At 42.1% G+C, this 17,614-nt stretch overlaps 1 protein-coding gene across 4 annotated transcripts in view; it reads left to right on the top strand.

Moving 5' to 3' along the window:
* Positions 1 to 16,570, top strand: part of LOC130177423 (plexin-A1-like) — a 187,617-nt gene extending 171,047 nt beyond the window's left edge. For 2 of the 4 annotated variants that reach the window (XM_056389191.1, XM_056389182.1), the window contains exons 22-32: positions 606 to 862; positions 3,421 to 3,487; positions 6,210 to 6,356; positions 6,769 to 6,928; positions 7,465 to 7,568; positions 7,918 to 8,014; positions 9,981 to 10,171; positions 12,073 to 12,242; positions 12,591 to 12,803; positions 12,894 to 13,044; positions 13,406 to 16,570. In XM_056389191.1, the coding sequence (XP_056245166.1) occupies positions 606 to 862; positions 3,421 to 3,487; positions 6,210 to 6,356; positions 6,769 to 6,928; positions 7,465 to 7,568; positions 7,918 to 8,014; positions 9,981 to 10,171; positions 12,073 to 12,242; positions 12,591 to 12,803; positions 12,894 to 13,044; positions 13,406 to 13,501 (1,653 nt within the window). In that variant the 3' untranslated portion in view covers positions 13,502 to 16,570. Of the gene's footprint in view, positions 1 to 605; positions 863 to 3,420; positions 3,488 to 6,209; positions 6,357 to 6,768; positions 6,929 to 7,464; positions 7,569 to 7,917; positions 8,027 to 9,980; positions 10,172 to 12,072; positions 12,243 to 12,590; positions 12,804 to 12,893; positions 13,045 to 13,405 lie in introns of all 4 variants that reach the window. The other 2 variants (XM_056389173.1, XM_056389165.1) reach the window with 1 other exon arrangement.
* The last annotated feature ends 1,044 nt before the right edge of the window (positions 16,571 to 17,614 follow it).

Raw genomic sequence — 17,614 nt, 5'->3', positions numbered from 1 at the left:
AGAAAGATACAGTGAACAGGCAAGAAGGAGAGAAGATTGGGACAATAATACACAGAGAGGCAAGAGTGTGAACCGTGAAAGCCTTGTTTTATGGACATATATGGAAGCTGTAACAGGATCTACGGCAGGATTTTCCCTATATGTAGATAAATATTGTGGAAATATAGTTGTGAGTGTGAATGTGTGGCTCTTTTCCCAATGTACCCCTCATCTGATATTCCTCACTCTCACACATACTCATTAATCCATTTCTCAACTATAATTCACAACCAATTCTTTTCTCCACATCCTCCTCTTCATTCTGTTCTCAACTTCTTCATCTGCCCTATCTCACTCATTTCTGTGTATACGTACCTCTTGTCCCCCCCTTCCTTTAATGTTTCCTTCTTCCCTGCACTCGTTTCCTACTTTTCTGCCTCTTTCTCTTCTTCTCCTCACCCAATTTCCTGCTTCCTCTACACTACCTTCTACCCTTCCTCCATCCATGTCTACCCTTTAATCTTCCCTATGTCAAACAAATAACTACCTGCCCGGGATTGAATCCTCTCTTCCTCTCCTCACACTCGCACTCCTTCCCATCATCACCTCCATCCCCTCACCTCCAGGTCCCTGCCAACGTGGAGAAGGCCCTGACATTGTTTGGCCAGCTGCTGACCAAAAAGCACTTCCTCCTTACCTTCATCCGCACCCTGGAGGCGCAGCGGTCCTTCTCCATGCGAGACAGAGGCAACGTGGCTTCCCTCATCATGACGGCGCTGCAGGGCGAGATGGAGTATGCCACGGGCGTCCTCAAACAGCTCCTGTCCGACCTCATCGACAAAAACCTGGAGAGCAAGAACCACCCCAAGCTCTTACTCAGGAGGTAAACTGGCTCAAACTCTTCATAAAATCATGTCACAGACAGGCACAGCTTAGTTTCCCCACTGGGGGTTCAAGTTTGAGGTTATGTCCCTGTGTGTGTGCACGTGTTCACGCCTTTGTTTGGCATACTCCTGACTGTGTTAGAGGCACACCACTGAAAATGGACACCATGACAATTTAGCCTTCAAAAAAGAAAAAGAAAAGCAACAAAAAAGGGTTGTTTTTTTTGTTTTTTTATAGACTTGTCATTTGTCATTGTTCTCATTTCCTGTTGTCATGGCAGTGGTAAAGCACATGCAAAACCAATCAAATCGTAATAATAATTATGTTGCTAAAAAAGGGAGAGAATAGAAAATGATAGAAAACAGAAGATGATTCTCTGCAAGAATGTCAAGCGATTTGTTTTTTCACCGCCCAGCTGAAGGCAGGGAACAGTGATTGTAGCTTTTAGAGGCGTATATGTGTGACGTTACCTCGTCTCTATCTCTCAACTCTGTCCCTGTCAGAGAGGATTACACCCCTGAGCACACACACTCTCCCAGTGGAGCCGCAGTCAGACAGACCTCTCTCTCCTCACACACACACAGTGAGAAAGGTAGAGGGGGCAAGGAATGTACAGGGAGCAAAGAGGAAGATTTACAAGGAAGGGTGTGAGGATAGAGGGAGAGAAAGAGAGGGAGAGAGAGAGAGAGGATTGGTAAAGGGGAGAAGATGTGCAGCAATAGAGGGAGAGAATTTGAGGTGAAAAGGCAGCAAGTATGGAGCGCGGGGAGGGAGGGAAATGGTGATTGACAGAAAGAGAGGGCAAAATGTCTACAGGGAGACTTGGGCTGGAGGCAAATTGGTAGAGGGAGAAACATATGGGGGAGATGGAGGGGAGGAAGAAAGAAAAAGAAGACTGCAGGAAGGTAGAAAGGTGCAATGTGGAGAGAGAGAGTAGATAGGCAGAGGGAGAAAAGAGAAGTTAAAATGAGCTACTGCAGACAGCCAGGCAGGAAAAGATACACGTATTTAAGGAAAGATACAATTAGAGAAATGGCCTGTCTCCAAATAAATTGGAATTAGACATTAAATGATAAAAAAGTTATGTTTTTTTCTTTCCTCCTCCTCCTCAGAGAGATATTTAATTAAAAATCTAATCAAATAAATGACTCTCATCCAGTGTGCCTGTGTGAAGCCTTTTCCAATCCCCTCTTGGGGCATACGGTCACAACACGCTGTCCCTGTTAACTACACTAGCCTAGGGAGCTGGCATTAATAAGCTTGGCAATTATTACACACATGGTTCACCCTGTTTTGGTCTTTTTACTGCAAAAGATAGGCTTTAGAAAATTTTATTTTTAGACATATACACAGAAAAGGAGAGCGACTTAATAGTTGACTCCCATGTGGTTTTCCATCCCCTATGGTGAAACGATGCTCTTGTATCGGGTTCATTTGGTTTGATTTGTACATTATAGGCTCAGAGACACTGTGTGTGGCCAGGAAAGCTGCATCAAACCCTTCTGCTGTAGCACGTTTAAAAACTTTGGAACAATGGGTGGTGTGACGTATCCGTCCTAAATGAGATGATGTTACAAGTCGCCCACTATCATGTCTTGACATGCCCAAAAGCGTGTTCTGTCCAGGTGTATTCACCTCCTTCGTCCTTCAATCCTTCGTTCTGCCTCATCTTTCATCTGTTATATTTTGCTGACAGCCATGAAAAAAAAACTGCTCCACATACATCAAACAACACTCAACAGTCAAACAGGGAGGCTTGCAGCAGCGTAGGAGTTCATGTCTTGTTCCTGCTACAGGCCTTCACTGGATTCACCAGCACATTGGCCTAGTTTCTTTTGTGTGTCTCTTTACTATTCTTCAATTGTCACAAAAAAAAGCAGATTTCCTGTGCAACACTGACAAGAAAATATCATCTTGTACTGTCATTTCTCAACAAAATGTACCTCACCTCACCTTTTTGCACCTTGAGCCTTGTTAATGACAAAAAAAGAGTAATATTTATCTCAAAACTGGGAATGTGGCCCAGTTACACAACCCAGTAACCCAGCAGAGAAAATTCCAGATAGTTTTCGTGAATCCCTCATTCATCCAAGAGAAAACAAGGAATGGATAATCAAATCTTCCTGATTCTCCCTAATGTGCAAAGGAAGGCTGGCTGACGATGACCACTAACTATTCTTTTAATAGTTTCGGTTCTCCTGCCCCCCACCCCCCATACCCTTAGTGCTGGTCTCCCTTTCAGCTGTTTAACAAATTAGACACAATAAGTCCATTAATTACAATGCCTTTTAATTGCTCTGTTTTAATTTCGCTCATAAATTGTTCACGTGTGTCTGCTCAAGAGCGTGCACGTGTGCAGAGGTTCCCCTCATTACACGCCAGGTTTGTGATTAACGAGAGAAGTTAGCGAATTATACTAATTGCTGTATTTTTAATGAAGACGAGTGAGTTTGTTTGTTTGTTTCCTTTCACTGTCATCCTCTATTTTTCCTATTATTTCCCTCTCACCCTCAACCGTCGCTTTCTTCCCCCCCCCCCCTTTCATGTCTCACCCAGGACGGAGTCAGTCGCTGAGAAGATGCTCACCAACTGGTTCACCTTCCTGCTTTACAAGTTCCTCAAGGTAAAATTGTCTACCACACACACACGCACGCACACACACGCCAGACACACACAACTTTTGAAGCAACTCTAATACAGCTGGTGTTTGAGAATAGAAAAATGCCTCACCAGCACACACACATTCACAGCTGCAGCATTAGATAAGCGAGAGGCAGCAGGCTACCTATCCCTTACCTCTGTCTTTCATGTGGTAAATTCTCCTTTCTCCGAATTGAGGAATCTGCAGAGTCTGAAGGCCTGTTCAGACATAGCTGGTCATGTTGTTGTGATCGCTGTAGCCTGTTGCACTAACCTGTCCTCTCTTTGTGTCCCTGGCTGGATTCTTTTAGAGCCAGGAAAGTGTGTGCGTGTTTTTTGTTGCCTGTATGCATACTTGTGTGTTTGTATCCCCCTTCTGAGCTTTGGGGCTTAGCAAAAGAGGAAGCCAGAGATCTTACACAAATGTATTCTCTCATTTCTCTGTCTGTCTGTCTCTCTGTCTGTTTGTTTTCTTTCTCTTTTTGAATTCTTTTCCCTCTGATATGGAATCAGAGGGAATTATTGAGGCTTAAACTGTGCTAAATTCTTGTTTCCACACACACATTCTCCACATTCAAACATCACTGCAGCTAATCAGTTAGCAGCAGGGCCTTAAACCCCCGCCAGGACAGGCACTCTGGTGGACAGCGAACTAGCCAAGCCCCCGGGGGTCCCAGTTAGCGTGTGTGTGTGTGTGTGTGTGTGTGTGTGTGTGTGTGTGTGTGTGTGTGAGAGAGAGACAGAGAGTGTTTTAGGTGTGTGTGTGTGTGTGTGTGTGATTTGGCTCCATTTGCCAGACCGGACAGCCAGAGTTGGGTTCGGAGACAGGGGAGTGGGTCACCAGGGAAGCTGTTTGGGATCTTTTCTAACAGCTGTCTTCATGAACTTTTGACAAGACAAAAACAACAGAGAGAGACGCAAAAGGTGGAGGAATGTAGAGAGAGAATGTTTCGAAAGAGAGAAAGAAGAAGCACAAGTGGTAATGGAGGGATGAGAGAAAGGTTTTAAAACGAAAAAGGAACAAAGAGTGCAAGAGAGAGGGGGACATGAAAGGATTGGCAAAATGAAAACTGAAGTAAAGACTTGCTGTAGCTAGCAGCAAGGTTACATGCCTAGCTTTAATCTAACCTCTGCAATTCAGTGTTTCTCTTTCTCCTGAGTTTTTAGGGGTCGCATAAAAGAAAAGCCCAGAACAATTTCAAAGTTCAACCAGGTGTGAATAGAGGTGAGAAAAGGTCAAGCAGTTTTTCAAAGGGAGGAAAGAGAGGGGGCTTTTACCTACCTACCAAAGGGAACAGGAGTTAGAAGAAAACCTTTTATCCATTACCCTATTCTAAGGGTTCACTTGTTCTCCTTTGCACTGATTTGTTTGAGTGAGTGGGGAGTCACATGGTTACTCAGTCTCTGCACCTGAAGTCCTGTCTGTTGTCTTGGGTAAAAAAAAAAAGGACTGTGGTTATGGGCAAAATTTCAGATGTTGTTTTAGGATGCTGTAAACATTTTATTGTTACAGTATAATAAAATTAATAAAAAAAAAACATACTGTACTGAAGTAAAAAGAAACACAGAAAAGCTAAATACACACCAGACATGACGCTCTCATAAACATGGAGCATCAGTACTGCTTTTCCACGCTGGTAGCATCTGAAGGAGACAGACGGGCTGAGACACAGCACAGAAATGGTTTGTATGCTGCTAGACACAGAGGACGTCTGCCCGTGTGCTGTGTTTTCTCCATAGGAGGCAGGCAGTGGTAGATTATCCCACAGAGTTCATCTGACAGCTCACCAAGATGACTGACATGTGTTGACGCATGAACATGCCCAGCTGAGGGTCTGAGGGGAGGACTTGCAATACATTTCCTCTGCCTCAAGCCACAAAGGTGGAGAAAATGTGAATCATTGGTTAAGCGGAATCAGTGTGAGTAACATGATGAGACCAAGAACATTTAACTTAATAAGCACTAACATGATAAAAATCGTGTTGGCTTTAAAGAATTCCAGCTCCTGAAAGTTGGACACGCAGGTAGTGTTTGGTTGGCAGGCCAGCAGAACAAGAGAGTGAAAAACAGAAGAGAGTGAGAACAAGGGAAAGAGAGACAGGGGGCCCAACATCCCAGCGCTCGTTGCCTGGTTGACACATCTCGCACACCAAAGTGCTTCTCTAAGCGTTTTTCACCCCTCAGTCATTAACCTTCTATTAACTCCTCCATCAATTGCCACTCACTCACATTCACACTTTCTCTGATTTCTCTCCCTCTTGCTCAGTCACTTAGACACACACACACACACTCAAAGAGATTTATAAAGGGTGTGTTTCCCAAGGAAGAGACACAGGGGAGAGGCTTGTGTGTGTGTGTGTGTGTGTGTGTGTGTGTGTGTGTGTGTGTGTGTGTGTGTGTGTGTGTGTGTGTGTTCTCTGTCAATTTTCAGCACACTGTTAGCCAACACAGGCCATGGCCTTGTCCTTTACTGCTCTGCCTGTGGTTGGCTTCAAGAAGATTAGAAATATAATTGGAGTTTCTCAGCAAAACTGTGCACTTTTTGCTGTTGTGTACTTTTTTTGTAGGTAAAGTTTTTGCACAGTTGCATTTATAGTTTGCATTTTAACAATCTGTCCTTCTCTCCCATTCTCTCTCTTTTAATCTGTCCTCTTCTCACCTTTCACTTCTATCTGTCTCCCTCCTCCCCCATCTCTGTTTCCAGGAATGTGCCGGTGAGCCTCTCTTCATGCTGTACTGTGCTATGAAGCAGCAAATGGAAAAGGGACCAATAGATGCGATCACAGGAGAGGCGCGCTACTCCCTCAGCGAGGACAAACTCATCAGACAGCAGATTGACTACAAGACTTTGGTCAGTATACACACACATTCTAGTCGACAGACAGTTGGACCATACTTTGGGTGCCAGAGGAGAGTTTAAAACAGATGCACACATACAGTTGATACTGTGAATTATGAAAGGCCATTTTGCAGTTGTTGGCAACACTGGCTATCTGCAACTACACAAAATATCCTCTGAGCTGTATGACTTAAACATAAGACAGGTGGGAAATCACCCTCTGATTCTGATGATATAACAATAATAAAAAGCTCAGTGTGCACTGTTCCACAGTATTGATTCTAAACTCCTGTATGAAGAGTTGGGTTGCGGGTCAAAAATCATCGCAGGGTCATGCTTTCCCACATCAATAGTTAATGCTACCATTCTGTGCTGACTTCCTTGTCTAATTGTGACCTCTGCCCTCTGCCCTCTGCCTCTGTAGACGCTGCACTGTGTGAACCCAGAGAATGAAAATGCTCCGGAGGTGACGGTGAAGAGTCTGAACTGTGACACAGTGACACAGGTGAAGGAAAAGCTGCTGGATGCTGTGTACAAGGGAACGCCATACTCCCAGAGACCAAAGGCCTCAGATATGGACCTGGGTAAGAAGAGGAAGAACTGACTGCCACACACACACACACACACACACACGCACACCAAGTATAGACACAGAGCACAGGTGCACTTCCACAGGGGGTAAAAGAGGGAATGGTTTCAAGGGCTCTCTTAAGCAGGAGGGGGGTTCTCTTCAAAAAAAAATTTAAGTGAGGAGCCACAAATCATTTAGATTATGCATTATACTGTATCTATTCCCAATTTGATCAAGTCACTCAACATTGTTATCTCATCCTTAGTCACAGCAACCTGACTCATTGTTTGAAGGAGGGAGTTTATTGTGCAGATTGATTCATGTGCCTAATGTCTCATTTCTGTCGTCATTCCCTCATATTAAACAAACACGCACGATCTTGGATTATATTTTCCAGGTTTGTAATACGACAAAGTCTATATGCGGAAACACTGCCAGGGAAGGAAAACAAATAGACAATGGTACCAGCCTGATTCTATGACGCATACATGCAAACATGCACAGTCTTACCTGTATCTCCCCTGGTCTGTGTGTCTTTGTGTGTGACAGAATGGCGTCAGGGCAGGATGGCGCGCATCATTCTTCAGGACGAGGATGTCACTACTAAGATCGACAATGACTGGAAGAGACTCAACACACTGGCTCACTACCAGGTACCCGCCACTCAAATGCAACATAAACACTATGATGCTTTGTGTTGTGCAGGAACAGTAACTGCTCATTGATTTGGGTTTCACTTTCTAGTTCATTCATGTACAGTAGTTGCTGTTGTGTTTGGTAGATTTCATTTTCATATTTGTTCAGGTATTTATATTTATGGTTTAGTTGCAAAATAAGATTCAGGTAATTTTTAAAAATGTACACACTTACAGTACCTGAGAGAAGTGGCAATTTGGAAATAGAAATTCCATTTCAGCACTGTGGCCATTTGTGGCGTTGAGCTATCATCTTGCTGCTGGACGTTCTCTATGGTGCTAACTAATGTTGAAAATCCTGTTTCAGGTGACAGATGGCTCAGTGATTGCCCTGGTGCCTAAACAGAACTCAGCCTACAACATCTCCAACTCCTCCACGTTCACCAAGTCCCTCAGCAGATACGGTACGAGAGAAGGTGTGTGTGTGTGTTGTATGTGCGTACGTCTGTCTGTACAAGTGTATGTACAGGAGCGCTCATTTCATAATATGTGCAGATGCATTTCTAACAAGGTACCAGTGAAAGCAAAATACATTCAGGTGGTGTCACAAAATTAGAATTCTACCTTATATGTATATTATATTATATACTGTACATTTTCATTTTGTAAAAATATGAAGCTGCTGCAATTGCACAGAAAACAGAATGAACCATTAATCAGTATGTAACCATGGCTTCCAGAGCTTCGCACAATGATTGTCACACTTTTTGTCAGTTTGGTGTTTGTGTCTGCGTCATCTCAAGCGAACAAACCAGTTTCATATTTTCTTTGTGGCACCACCTCGTTTAACCAGTTTATGTGAACTGGGATTCAGCTCATGACCTGGCAAATTATGTAGAATAGACATTCATTGAGAGAATCAAATCTTTACACACTTAATCAGTGACATGGAATGGAAATTTTTGGTTATCACAGACATTTCTTGCAAAATTCCCACTTTTGTGAAAAAAAAAATAAAAAAAGAAAGCCTCTTTTTAGTGAATTCAAACATGCCATAGAGGATGCCATGTATGACAGCTGTCAGAAGCACAGTTTGACATCCTGTAGAGTGGCTGGTTTTGTGTCCATGTCTAGTTGCTTGCTGGTTGTCCAGCTCCTTTACTGACAAGCTCTTTATCTCTGCTCTCTTCTCTCAAATTATGTCTGCCTGTTTATTGTGTAATGCAAACAGTGTAATGCAAAAACACATGAAATATACATGTACATTTCCACATGCCTCTTCTCTCTGAAGTCATGGTTTGTCACAGCATAGCATAGCTATAAGGTGTAATGGAGCTGTCACAAATGGATTAGCAGACTGAAAAATAATTGACTTTTATGTTTTAAATGAAAGTGTCTGCAAGAAACATTCTGCAATTTGGTGAAGGGGCAATAATTTGAATTTCTGAAATGTGTGTGCTTGAGATGAATTTTTATGCCAAATAATAAATGTGATCCAGCAACATCAGATCCAGACACTGTCCGGATACCATCAGGTGCATGTTAATGCCAGGTGTGAAGTGGTTCCTCACTATCAATTTTTTCATCTCTCTCTCCATGGTCTACAGTAACTTTGCTCCTGAGCCCTGTCACTGTGGAATACACACAAATACTCACTAACACCCCCATCACACTGACTCTGTACTTTCCAGGTCCACATTCTCTCCTGACATTTTGAACCTCTCAATCCTTTCCTGCTTTGTCACGCTAGTGACAAGCATTCAAACTGAAAGCGTAATGCTCCGTGTCACAAAATAGGGGATCACTGTCCAACAAAGGGAGGGAGGGAGGAAGGGAGCAGGAGAAAGAGTGACAGACAAATTTATTCTGGAATGAAAGAGTGACATGCAAGTAGAGGAAGCTGTCACCTTTTTAGAAATGCTTTTAACTTCACACAGAGATTTGGCTCTCTGTTGCTGCCTCAGATTTCTTATTCATGTGTTTTTTCCACCTGTGTAGCCTAAATTGGTTCCCCTTGAAATGGTGATTAAGTCAGAATGAATTACACTTTTATAAACTACGGAGCAGCACCAAGTTGTGGGCTGCTCCACATCGAATACCCCTTGCCTTCTCAACCAGAGAACCCTGGCTTAAACCCACAGCAAACTTTGGCCTTGCTGAATGAGCACTGATTCTTGTTTACAAAATACATTAAATTACAGAACAATATTACAGACAGAGATCCAGAGCAGCAATCCTTTGACATCTGAACTTCCTGAAAAGTAGAACATCATCCTGAGCTCATCTTACCCTGTGTACTCTTATTCCTGAATGGTTAAGTTAAAAAAAACAAACAAATTTGTGTAAACACACACTTCATTTGTGTCTTTCCTTTCTTACTGTTATTTTTGGCCCTTTCCACTTACTTTTCCATGTCTCATCCTCCTCCAGAGAGCATGCTGAGAACAGCCAGCAGCCCAGACAGCTTGCGCTCCCGAACTCCCATGATCACCCCCGACCTGGAGAGTGGCACCAAACTGTGGCACCTGGTCAAGAACCACGACCACTCAGATCAGAGGGAAGGGGACAGAGGGAGCAAGATGGTGTCTGAGATCTACCTGACCAGACTGCTGGCCACCAAGGTATGGAGAAGCTGTATAGTCACACACGCACACACACACTCAAATCTTTAGCCAAAAACCCCTCTCCACCACCATCCTTGTCATGTTGCCCAATGCCACCAGCAGCCCTTACTGGCCTTTGTTTAGTGGTGGTCTCAAAGCTCATTAATATTTTTCATAACCTTTTGCACAAAGACAAACATATGCACAGGAATGAGTGTGTGTGTGTGTGTGTGTCTCTTAATTAGGAGGTTGACCTTTGACTATTGAGTTGTTTGGTTGTTGTTACTGGAGCCTGTTGGCGGCCTCAGGGCTTTTAGGTCCAGGCTTTTACCCTGCAATCATTATTCACCAAATTCCTCCATGTCAACTAGACCACACTGAGGAACCTGCACTCAGGTTTTTTAAATGCACTGTCCATCTTCAGGTTATCTGGAGCCAGGCTCAGTGTTAGTGTTGATGTACTGGAGAAACTTCTTCTTCGGTCAGTGTGTTTGCTAAAGCAAGTTATCAAACTGCCATTGGGCAGAGTGTGATTGTTAAAATGTTTTATGAAACAGCAGTTATGATCGGGGAAATAGTTTATACTCTGGGAGTTTTGAAGCTTTAAAAACTTAGTCATCTTTACCTGGACCAATTGAGAGAGGTTTGTGAATGTTGGAAGGTTGGTCTTATGGTCTTGGACTTGCCCGACAAAGCAAAGGTCATCTTCTTTTTTAATACCTCACATTTGCCAGTATTAATATTTTAATTAAATGAATAAGAAAGAGATTAAAATGTAATGAAAAATCATATTAGAATTAATAGGCCTACATGGTAATTTATCCTAATATAGCATGTTTTTACCTTATTTCACGCAAACTACACTTTACCACCAATTTGAAGAAAGAACACAAAACAATAATGAGAAAAATGTGGAAAATACAGTGGAGTCCAACGGTCTCAGTCCACTTCCCCATTTACTACATGACTTTTATGAAAAAGTGAGAAATAAAAGAGGATACTTGAGTGCATGTCCTTCTGTACAGTACATCGTTCTGCCACAGCTTATACGGAGAATATACATGGACTGCCGCTGTTTTGTCCCAAATTCACTGGCATACTCATAATTAGGAAGACACTTGCTCACAATCATCCACATTAACATTGTGAACAAAAACACAGTAACTGCTTATGCGGCCTACTAACAGTGTCAAGCTTTTGCTCTCATTTGCAAGTACTAACTATCTTGGTGATTCTGCTCTCCCTGGTACTTCCTCTCCCCCAATGTTTCACTCATTAGCTCAAATTTCCATTGTTCGAGCTCCAGGTAGGAAAGTGCAAGTTTACAGGCATCAGTGCTGCCTCGATTGGGAAATGATTAACATGCAAGCCAGAGGAAGACAATGGGGGGAACTTGGAGCACTGCAGTTTGTACTTATTTATTACAGCTCCCACAGCTTTGTGTGTTTATGAAGATGATTTGTGGCAGTGTGAAGGAATACAAAACTGCAGATTCGACTTCTGGCTGGTTTAAATAAGATTTTGTAAAAGGTGGCCTGAATGCTTGAAGATGGAGAAGAAGGCGCTCAACGCTTGTGGGAAATATTAAATCATTTCATCTTCAGAGGAGTTTGTGAGGATTCAGAATCTCCAGAGTTGTATGATGTGGTAAAAAAACACTGCAGAACAGCCTTAGGCTGAACCCTCATTGGACCCCATCCTAAACACTGTAAAGAACACTGAGCACTCAGCAGCATCACAAACTCTCAGAAAGTTGGAGTACGAAACCAAGGCACTGTCATTCTCAAACACCTGCTACTGACAGCCATCGCCTCCAGCCAGCAATGTGCCGCAGTTGTTTAGTGGTGCTGTAACTTCTGCTCAATCCTTAAAGACTTTAAGTTTAAAAGGACTCATCCAGTGTTACTTCTCCTGCTCAGGGTACACTCCAGAAGTTTGTGGATGACCTGTTTGAGACCATCTTCAGCACAGCACACCGAGGCAGTGCCCTGCCCCTCGCCATCAAGTACATGTTTGACTTCTTGGATGAGCAGGCAGACAAACACTCCATATCAGACTCTGATGTACGGCACACCTGGAAGAGCAACTGGTGAGTTTCTGTATGCACCCTGTGAATATGAAAGGGCATCACTGGGAGTATTTGGTAGCGGGTTTGTGTCTCATTAGTGTTGTGAAAAAGTTGCTGGAGTCTGAAGAAAATTTAGAGTGTAAGTTAGCGAATATGCAGCACTTTTACACTGGCAGTGCAGCAGAATGTACGGTGTTATTATTTCCCCTGCCTCAGGTATTTTATCACTCAGACTTCTCCTTTGTTCAGCCAGAGAGTGTATGCAGCTTCACTCTCTACACCTTAATAATTTGTCAAGTCCCTCTAACTCTGCAACTCTTCCCCTCCCTGCTTTCTCCTTTTCCCTTTGTATTCCCTCAATCACTTTAGTCTTCCGTTGCGTTTCTGGGTGAACGTGATCAAGAACCCGCAGTTCGTCTTTGACATCCACAAGAACAGCATTACAGACGCCTGCTTGTCTGTGGTGGCTCAGACCTTCATGGACTCGTGTTCAACATCAGAGCATAAACTGGGGAAGGACTCGCCTTCAAACAAGCTGCTCTACGCTAAAGACATCCCCAACTACAAGAATTGGGTAGAAAGGTACATGAACAAATTGTTGTACTTGTTTTGGTTATTTGACCAAAAATTTGCAAGGTTTCAACTTTTTTTTTTTTTTTGTCTGTCCTCAAGGTACTACTCCGACATCTCGAGGATGCCAGCCATCAGCGACCAGGATATGAGTGCCTACCTGGCGGAGCAATCACGCCTGCATGCTAACCAGTTCAACAGCATGTCGGCCCTACATGAGATCTACTCCTACATTGTCAAGTACAAGGATGAGGTGAGACATCAGCAATTTCTAAGACCCTCAAGATATTTTCATCAAACATCAGCTCCTTGTTTAACCTTGATCATTTGGTATTTACATCTTTCTTGCTTACCTACATACTTCTTGTCACATTAATAATTCATTAGTGCTTTGAGGTTATTACAGAAAACAGTCAGGCTTACTCTAAAAAAAAAAAAAAACTCTTTAGTTTAACTGAAAACAGCCCAAGTGTAAACATGATCAGGCTTGAGGTTCTTGAAGACGTTTCACCAAAGTCTGACAGCCTTGTTTGTGAAGTAAGGCTTCTGTGTTATGAAGACGGGAGCTTGCACATTTGTCAGGTTTGCTGACCTCTTCCCCTTTCTATCTTCAGATCTTGTCGGCTTTGGAGCGGGACGAGCAGGCGAGGAGACAGAGACTGAGGAGCAAGCTGGAGCAGGTCATCGACACAATGGCCCTGACCAGCTGAGGACCATCCAGCACCTCCATCTCCTCTTTCTCTTCACTCCTCGTCTCCATCTGTCTCTCTCCCTCGCTCCTCTCACCCAGACAACAAATAAAACTCCAACCCCCAACAATATGACAGACGAACTGCAAAAGGACTGAAGCAGTATACTGCAAACCGGAGGGGGGTTCGGCAGAGATGGGCGGGCCTGTGTACGCTTACATGTGTATGTGTGTGTTTGTCTGCAGCCCCATACGGCGTGTGGGCATGTGTCTGTGTGAGAGACTGGGACACCGGACATTTTCACACATGCATACATGGAGAAACATGTCAACTGACAGCATTTGATTATTGTGGATGTTGGTGTTTGTGGTTTGCTTGATTTTGATTTCAGGAGTTTTGTCGTGATGAAGCGATGGTCAGGAAAGAAACAATGGAAGCCTGAAAAGGAACTCCGTATATGGCATCATCATTAGCAGGATGGACCAATCTGTGATGAGCCAATGGAGAAAGGCTCTCTAGGTCATGTGATTCCAACGGGTGTCACAGTTCAAAGGATGTTAGACTTTTTTTTCTTTTTTTTGTATAAATGTAATCAACTGCCCACTCTCTGATCTCTCGCCACTTGTATTACTGCTGAATTTGCACAATTTACAGAAACGTTACAAAGGAAGACTATATAGATATTATATATAAATACAGCTACGTTTTTAAAGAAAGATTAGGGAGCAAACATTTTTGTTGTTTTCCTTTTCATTTTAAACCAACAAACACAATAAAAATACAACAGTAAAACATGATTTGATATTTCAAGTACAAAAGAAAAAAAATAACGTAGACAAAAAATGAAAATGAAACAAAAAAGTCGTACTGTGCCATGTTTTCTTTGAATGTTGTTTAGTGCAAAGACATTTTGTTAGATGGAATGTGCTACCGTATGATTTTAAATATGAACATGCCTAGTGACTGAAAAAGAATTGTTTGAGTAATGACCCCATCTTACGATCCTTGTTGAAAATAGCGGGAAGTGAAACGACGCACATAGTCATCGGGTCTTCTCAAGGTCGGACTGTTCATGGTGTCATGGTGATAACATGAAGTTGCTGTTGTTCCTAATTCAATCAGTGCAATCTTTTGGTTTCAGGAAACCAAACATACTCACAGATCGTTGCTTTATCATGACCACGTCAGTGTCTGGCTCCAAGGCTGGTTCTTTTCTTCATGGGTCAAGAAGTGACAGTTCAGTGGATCATGGTATAGTGACTGAACAATGAAGTAGCTACATTGCACTACCGGAAATATTCCCATTTGCCCCGCTTACCACGTAGCCACCATATCAAACCATTAGGATTCCACGGGTCCTGAGTTTGTGTTATCCATCTCTTGAAGGGTCATTAATTTTGTGACACAGCCCTGTAAGAGCAAAGCCAAAGTCTTGGCTCTCAGACTCTGTTTACGTCCTTACAGGAGCCACATTGAGGTCAGGTAGAGCTTAGTGGAGCCTCACAGTGATGAAACAAAGTGGGAAAAGCTGTTTCCAGCCTAAAGCCACCTCTTTTCTTTCATTTTCTCAATGTTAATACCCAAATAAAGGGGCAAGGAAAAGATATACTGAGGGTTTCTCTCCACCTCTAACCTATCTATTTGAGACAGGGATTTTAGCTCTTTATCCATAAGGGGAGGAATAGAAAGATACAGAGGTGAGACACCTCTGTTCATTAGCTACACAAGGCTGAGTAATCCTCCCCTTAGCCTGCAGCTCTTGTTTCAAAACTAGCCTATTGCCATGTGTGGCTTAAGCTTTTTTTTTTATTTTTTATTACTGCTCTCCTAAGAGGATTTCTTTGTTTCTCTTTTTTTGAAGTCTTGAAGTCATGGTTTTTAACTTTGTGGTGAGAAATAATGTTTTCCGATTCATTTTTTTTTTCTGCTTGCCGAAAAACCAAACTGTGGTCTGTATGTTTTTGTTGTTGTTTTATTTTTAAATTGTATACTTTTTCATGATGAACAAAAGCTGTTTGCCATTTTTTGTAATCAGGTTGTTTTGCTTGTTTTTTGGGGTTTTTTTTGGTTTTTTGTGTCTTTTTTTATTTTCCACATGTAAATTGTACATTTTACGGTACACAGAAGACAAAATTCTCTTCGGTTTGCCTGAAGTTGAAGTACTTGACCGAACTCAAGGTTTATTTTCCTGATCTCAAGGATCAAAATGAAATAGTTGCATCAGATGAGCATCTGTGTCTTTGTGATGGAAATGTGACTTGCTGCTTTAACTCTTGTACCTTGTTTTTCTATCAAACATTAGGGCTGTCATTTTATGCTGATCATAAATGCTGTCACTGTCCATTTTTATGCCAGGTTCCTTTTAAGAAAACAAAAAAAAAACTAAACAGAAAAAACAATCTTCTGTCACATCCAAGAATAGTGAGCACACCTCCCAAAATTAATGTCAAACCCACCATTTTGTTTACAAGTCTGAGATGTGACATTGCTTTCTACAGCTGCATACATATGAGCCTACTTCAACTGGATACCTGTTGGGACTTGATAGTTCATTCTCTACCTGCCAAAAAACTGTCTCGAGGGACCACTCTGCCCATATGAGGATAGAAATTTCTCCTTTTCAGCTGACCATGTTGGTTACGCACATGAAATCATTTCTGTTACAATCATCTATATTAAAGAGAACTGCAAAACCTCCACCAAAATACGCTTAGTCCACTATACAAACATTTTAAACATGTTTTTTTCCCCTCAGTAAACAGCTGACCTTTTGCTGCAATCATACATTTCGGTGCTCTAGCTGTAGATCACGTGGCAAGGAAACAGATGACTGCTGCTCCAGAGCTCAGCAGTGCTGTTAACAGCAGTCCTTTGAATGATCTGTATGAGTACAATGTACAGTAGGGACAAATCCACTGCAGAAGCACACAGACAGAAACCGACTGAGGCTGCAATGTCCAGCTGGTGATTTGTCAGGCTTTTTAAAATCACTCAAACATTCTCGATTCATTCTCAGGTTCATGCTCTATTTGTGTTGTATTCTGGTTGTAATTTGGTTGATTAAATAACTGCTGAGGGAGTTGGTTTGTTTACCGTGTGCATGGCTACTTGCCTCTTAGATTGACCCGTTTTGCAAGCATCTGTAGAGAAATTTCCCAGCTACTCTTCTCTGTCCTTCATTTTGCACAGTTTAGTGTGATAATTGACTTGTATTTATTGTTATTGAGGTGGTTTAAAGCATGTCTGTCGTCTTAGAGTGTTTGGTGTCATCTGGAGGAGTCGGCATCAGCTGTTGACTTAGGACGTGTCACAAGAACAATGTGCCGACTGCAGTTTGACAGAAAGTGCCGGAGTTTTATGCTGTTTTCTGTCAAATCAGAGCAAATTAACAAGTGAAATTCACTGCACTGCCTTCAGTGTGAGTGGATCCACCACATAGTCATGAACCTCATGTTTAATTCTCAGCTCTTTTGACATGCTTAGTCAATCCTTCGCCTTTCCAAACCATGCTTGAATCAAATGCAAGTCCTGGCATCATTCTGTTTTCAGTTTCTTTTTTCTTTTCTACTTTCCTCTGATTCTGGAAACTTCAGTAGTTCTCTTTTTTTTCTTTTCAAATGGAAGTTACATAGGATCCTAGGAAACACAAAGCAAATGAATTTCAGACAGAGTTGGCAAAGGAATTTTAATACTACAATAACTGATACATTTTTAGAGTTTCAGACTTGAAGCGACTGTCACAAGTTTGCAGGTTAACATTCATTGTGTAAATATTCTGTTATTTCCTATTTTGCAGATTTACTACTTGTAAATAAACACGCATCAAGGAGAGATTAAACATTTTTTGCTAAATAAAATGTGACTTGGAATTTTATTTTATGACTGATTTGGATCTGAAAAAAAAAGAATATCCCGTATATTGCTCTTGCTCAACATCACAGTTTATTGATCATCCTAATGTTACGGTCTCTCTAGACGTTTGCCAGAAGTATTTTAAACAGATCTTACAACCATGATCTTAAATAGAAAGTACTCCACCTATCTTGTGTGCTGACTGACTTGGATAGAAGAGTAGTGGTTATGTAGGTTGGTTACTACAGTATGTAGTGTGCAATATACAGATACAGATCGAAT

Source organism: Seriola aureovittata, chromosome 2 (assembly GCF_021018895.1).
Source record: "Seriola aureovittata isolate HTS-2021-v1 ecotype China chromosome 2, ASM2101889v1, whole genome shotgun sequence".
NCBI classification, from domain to species: Eukaryota; Metazoa; Chordata; class Actinopteri; order Carangiformes; family Carangidae; genus Seriola; species Seriola aureovittata.
Note: the sequence above shows the minus strand (reverse complement) of the source record. Positions and strands in the feature narration are given on the sequence as shown.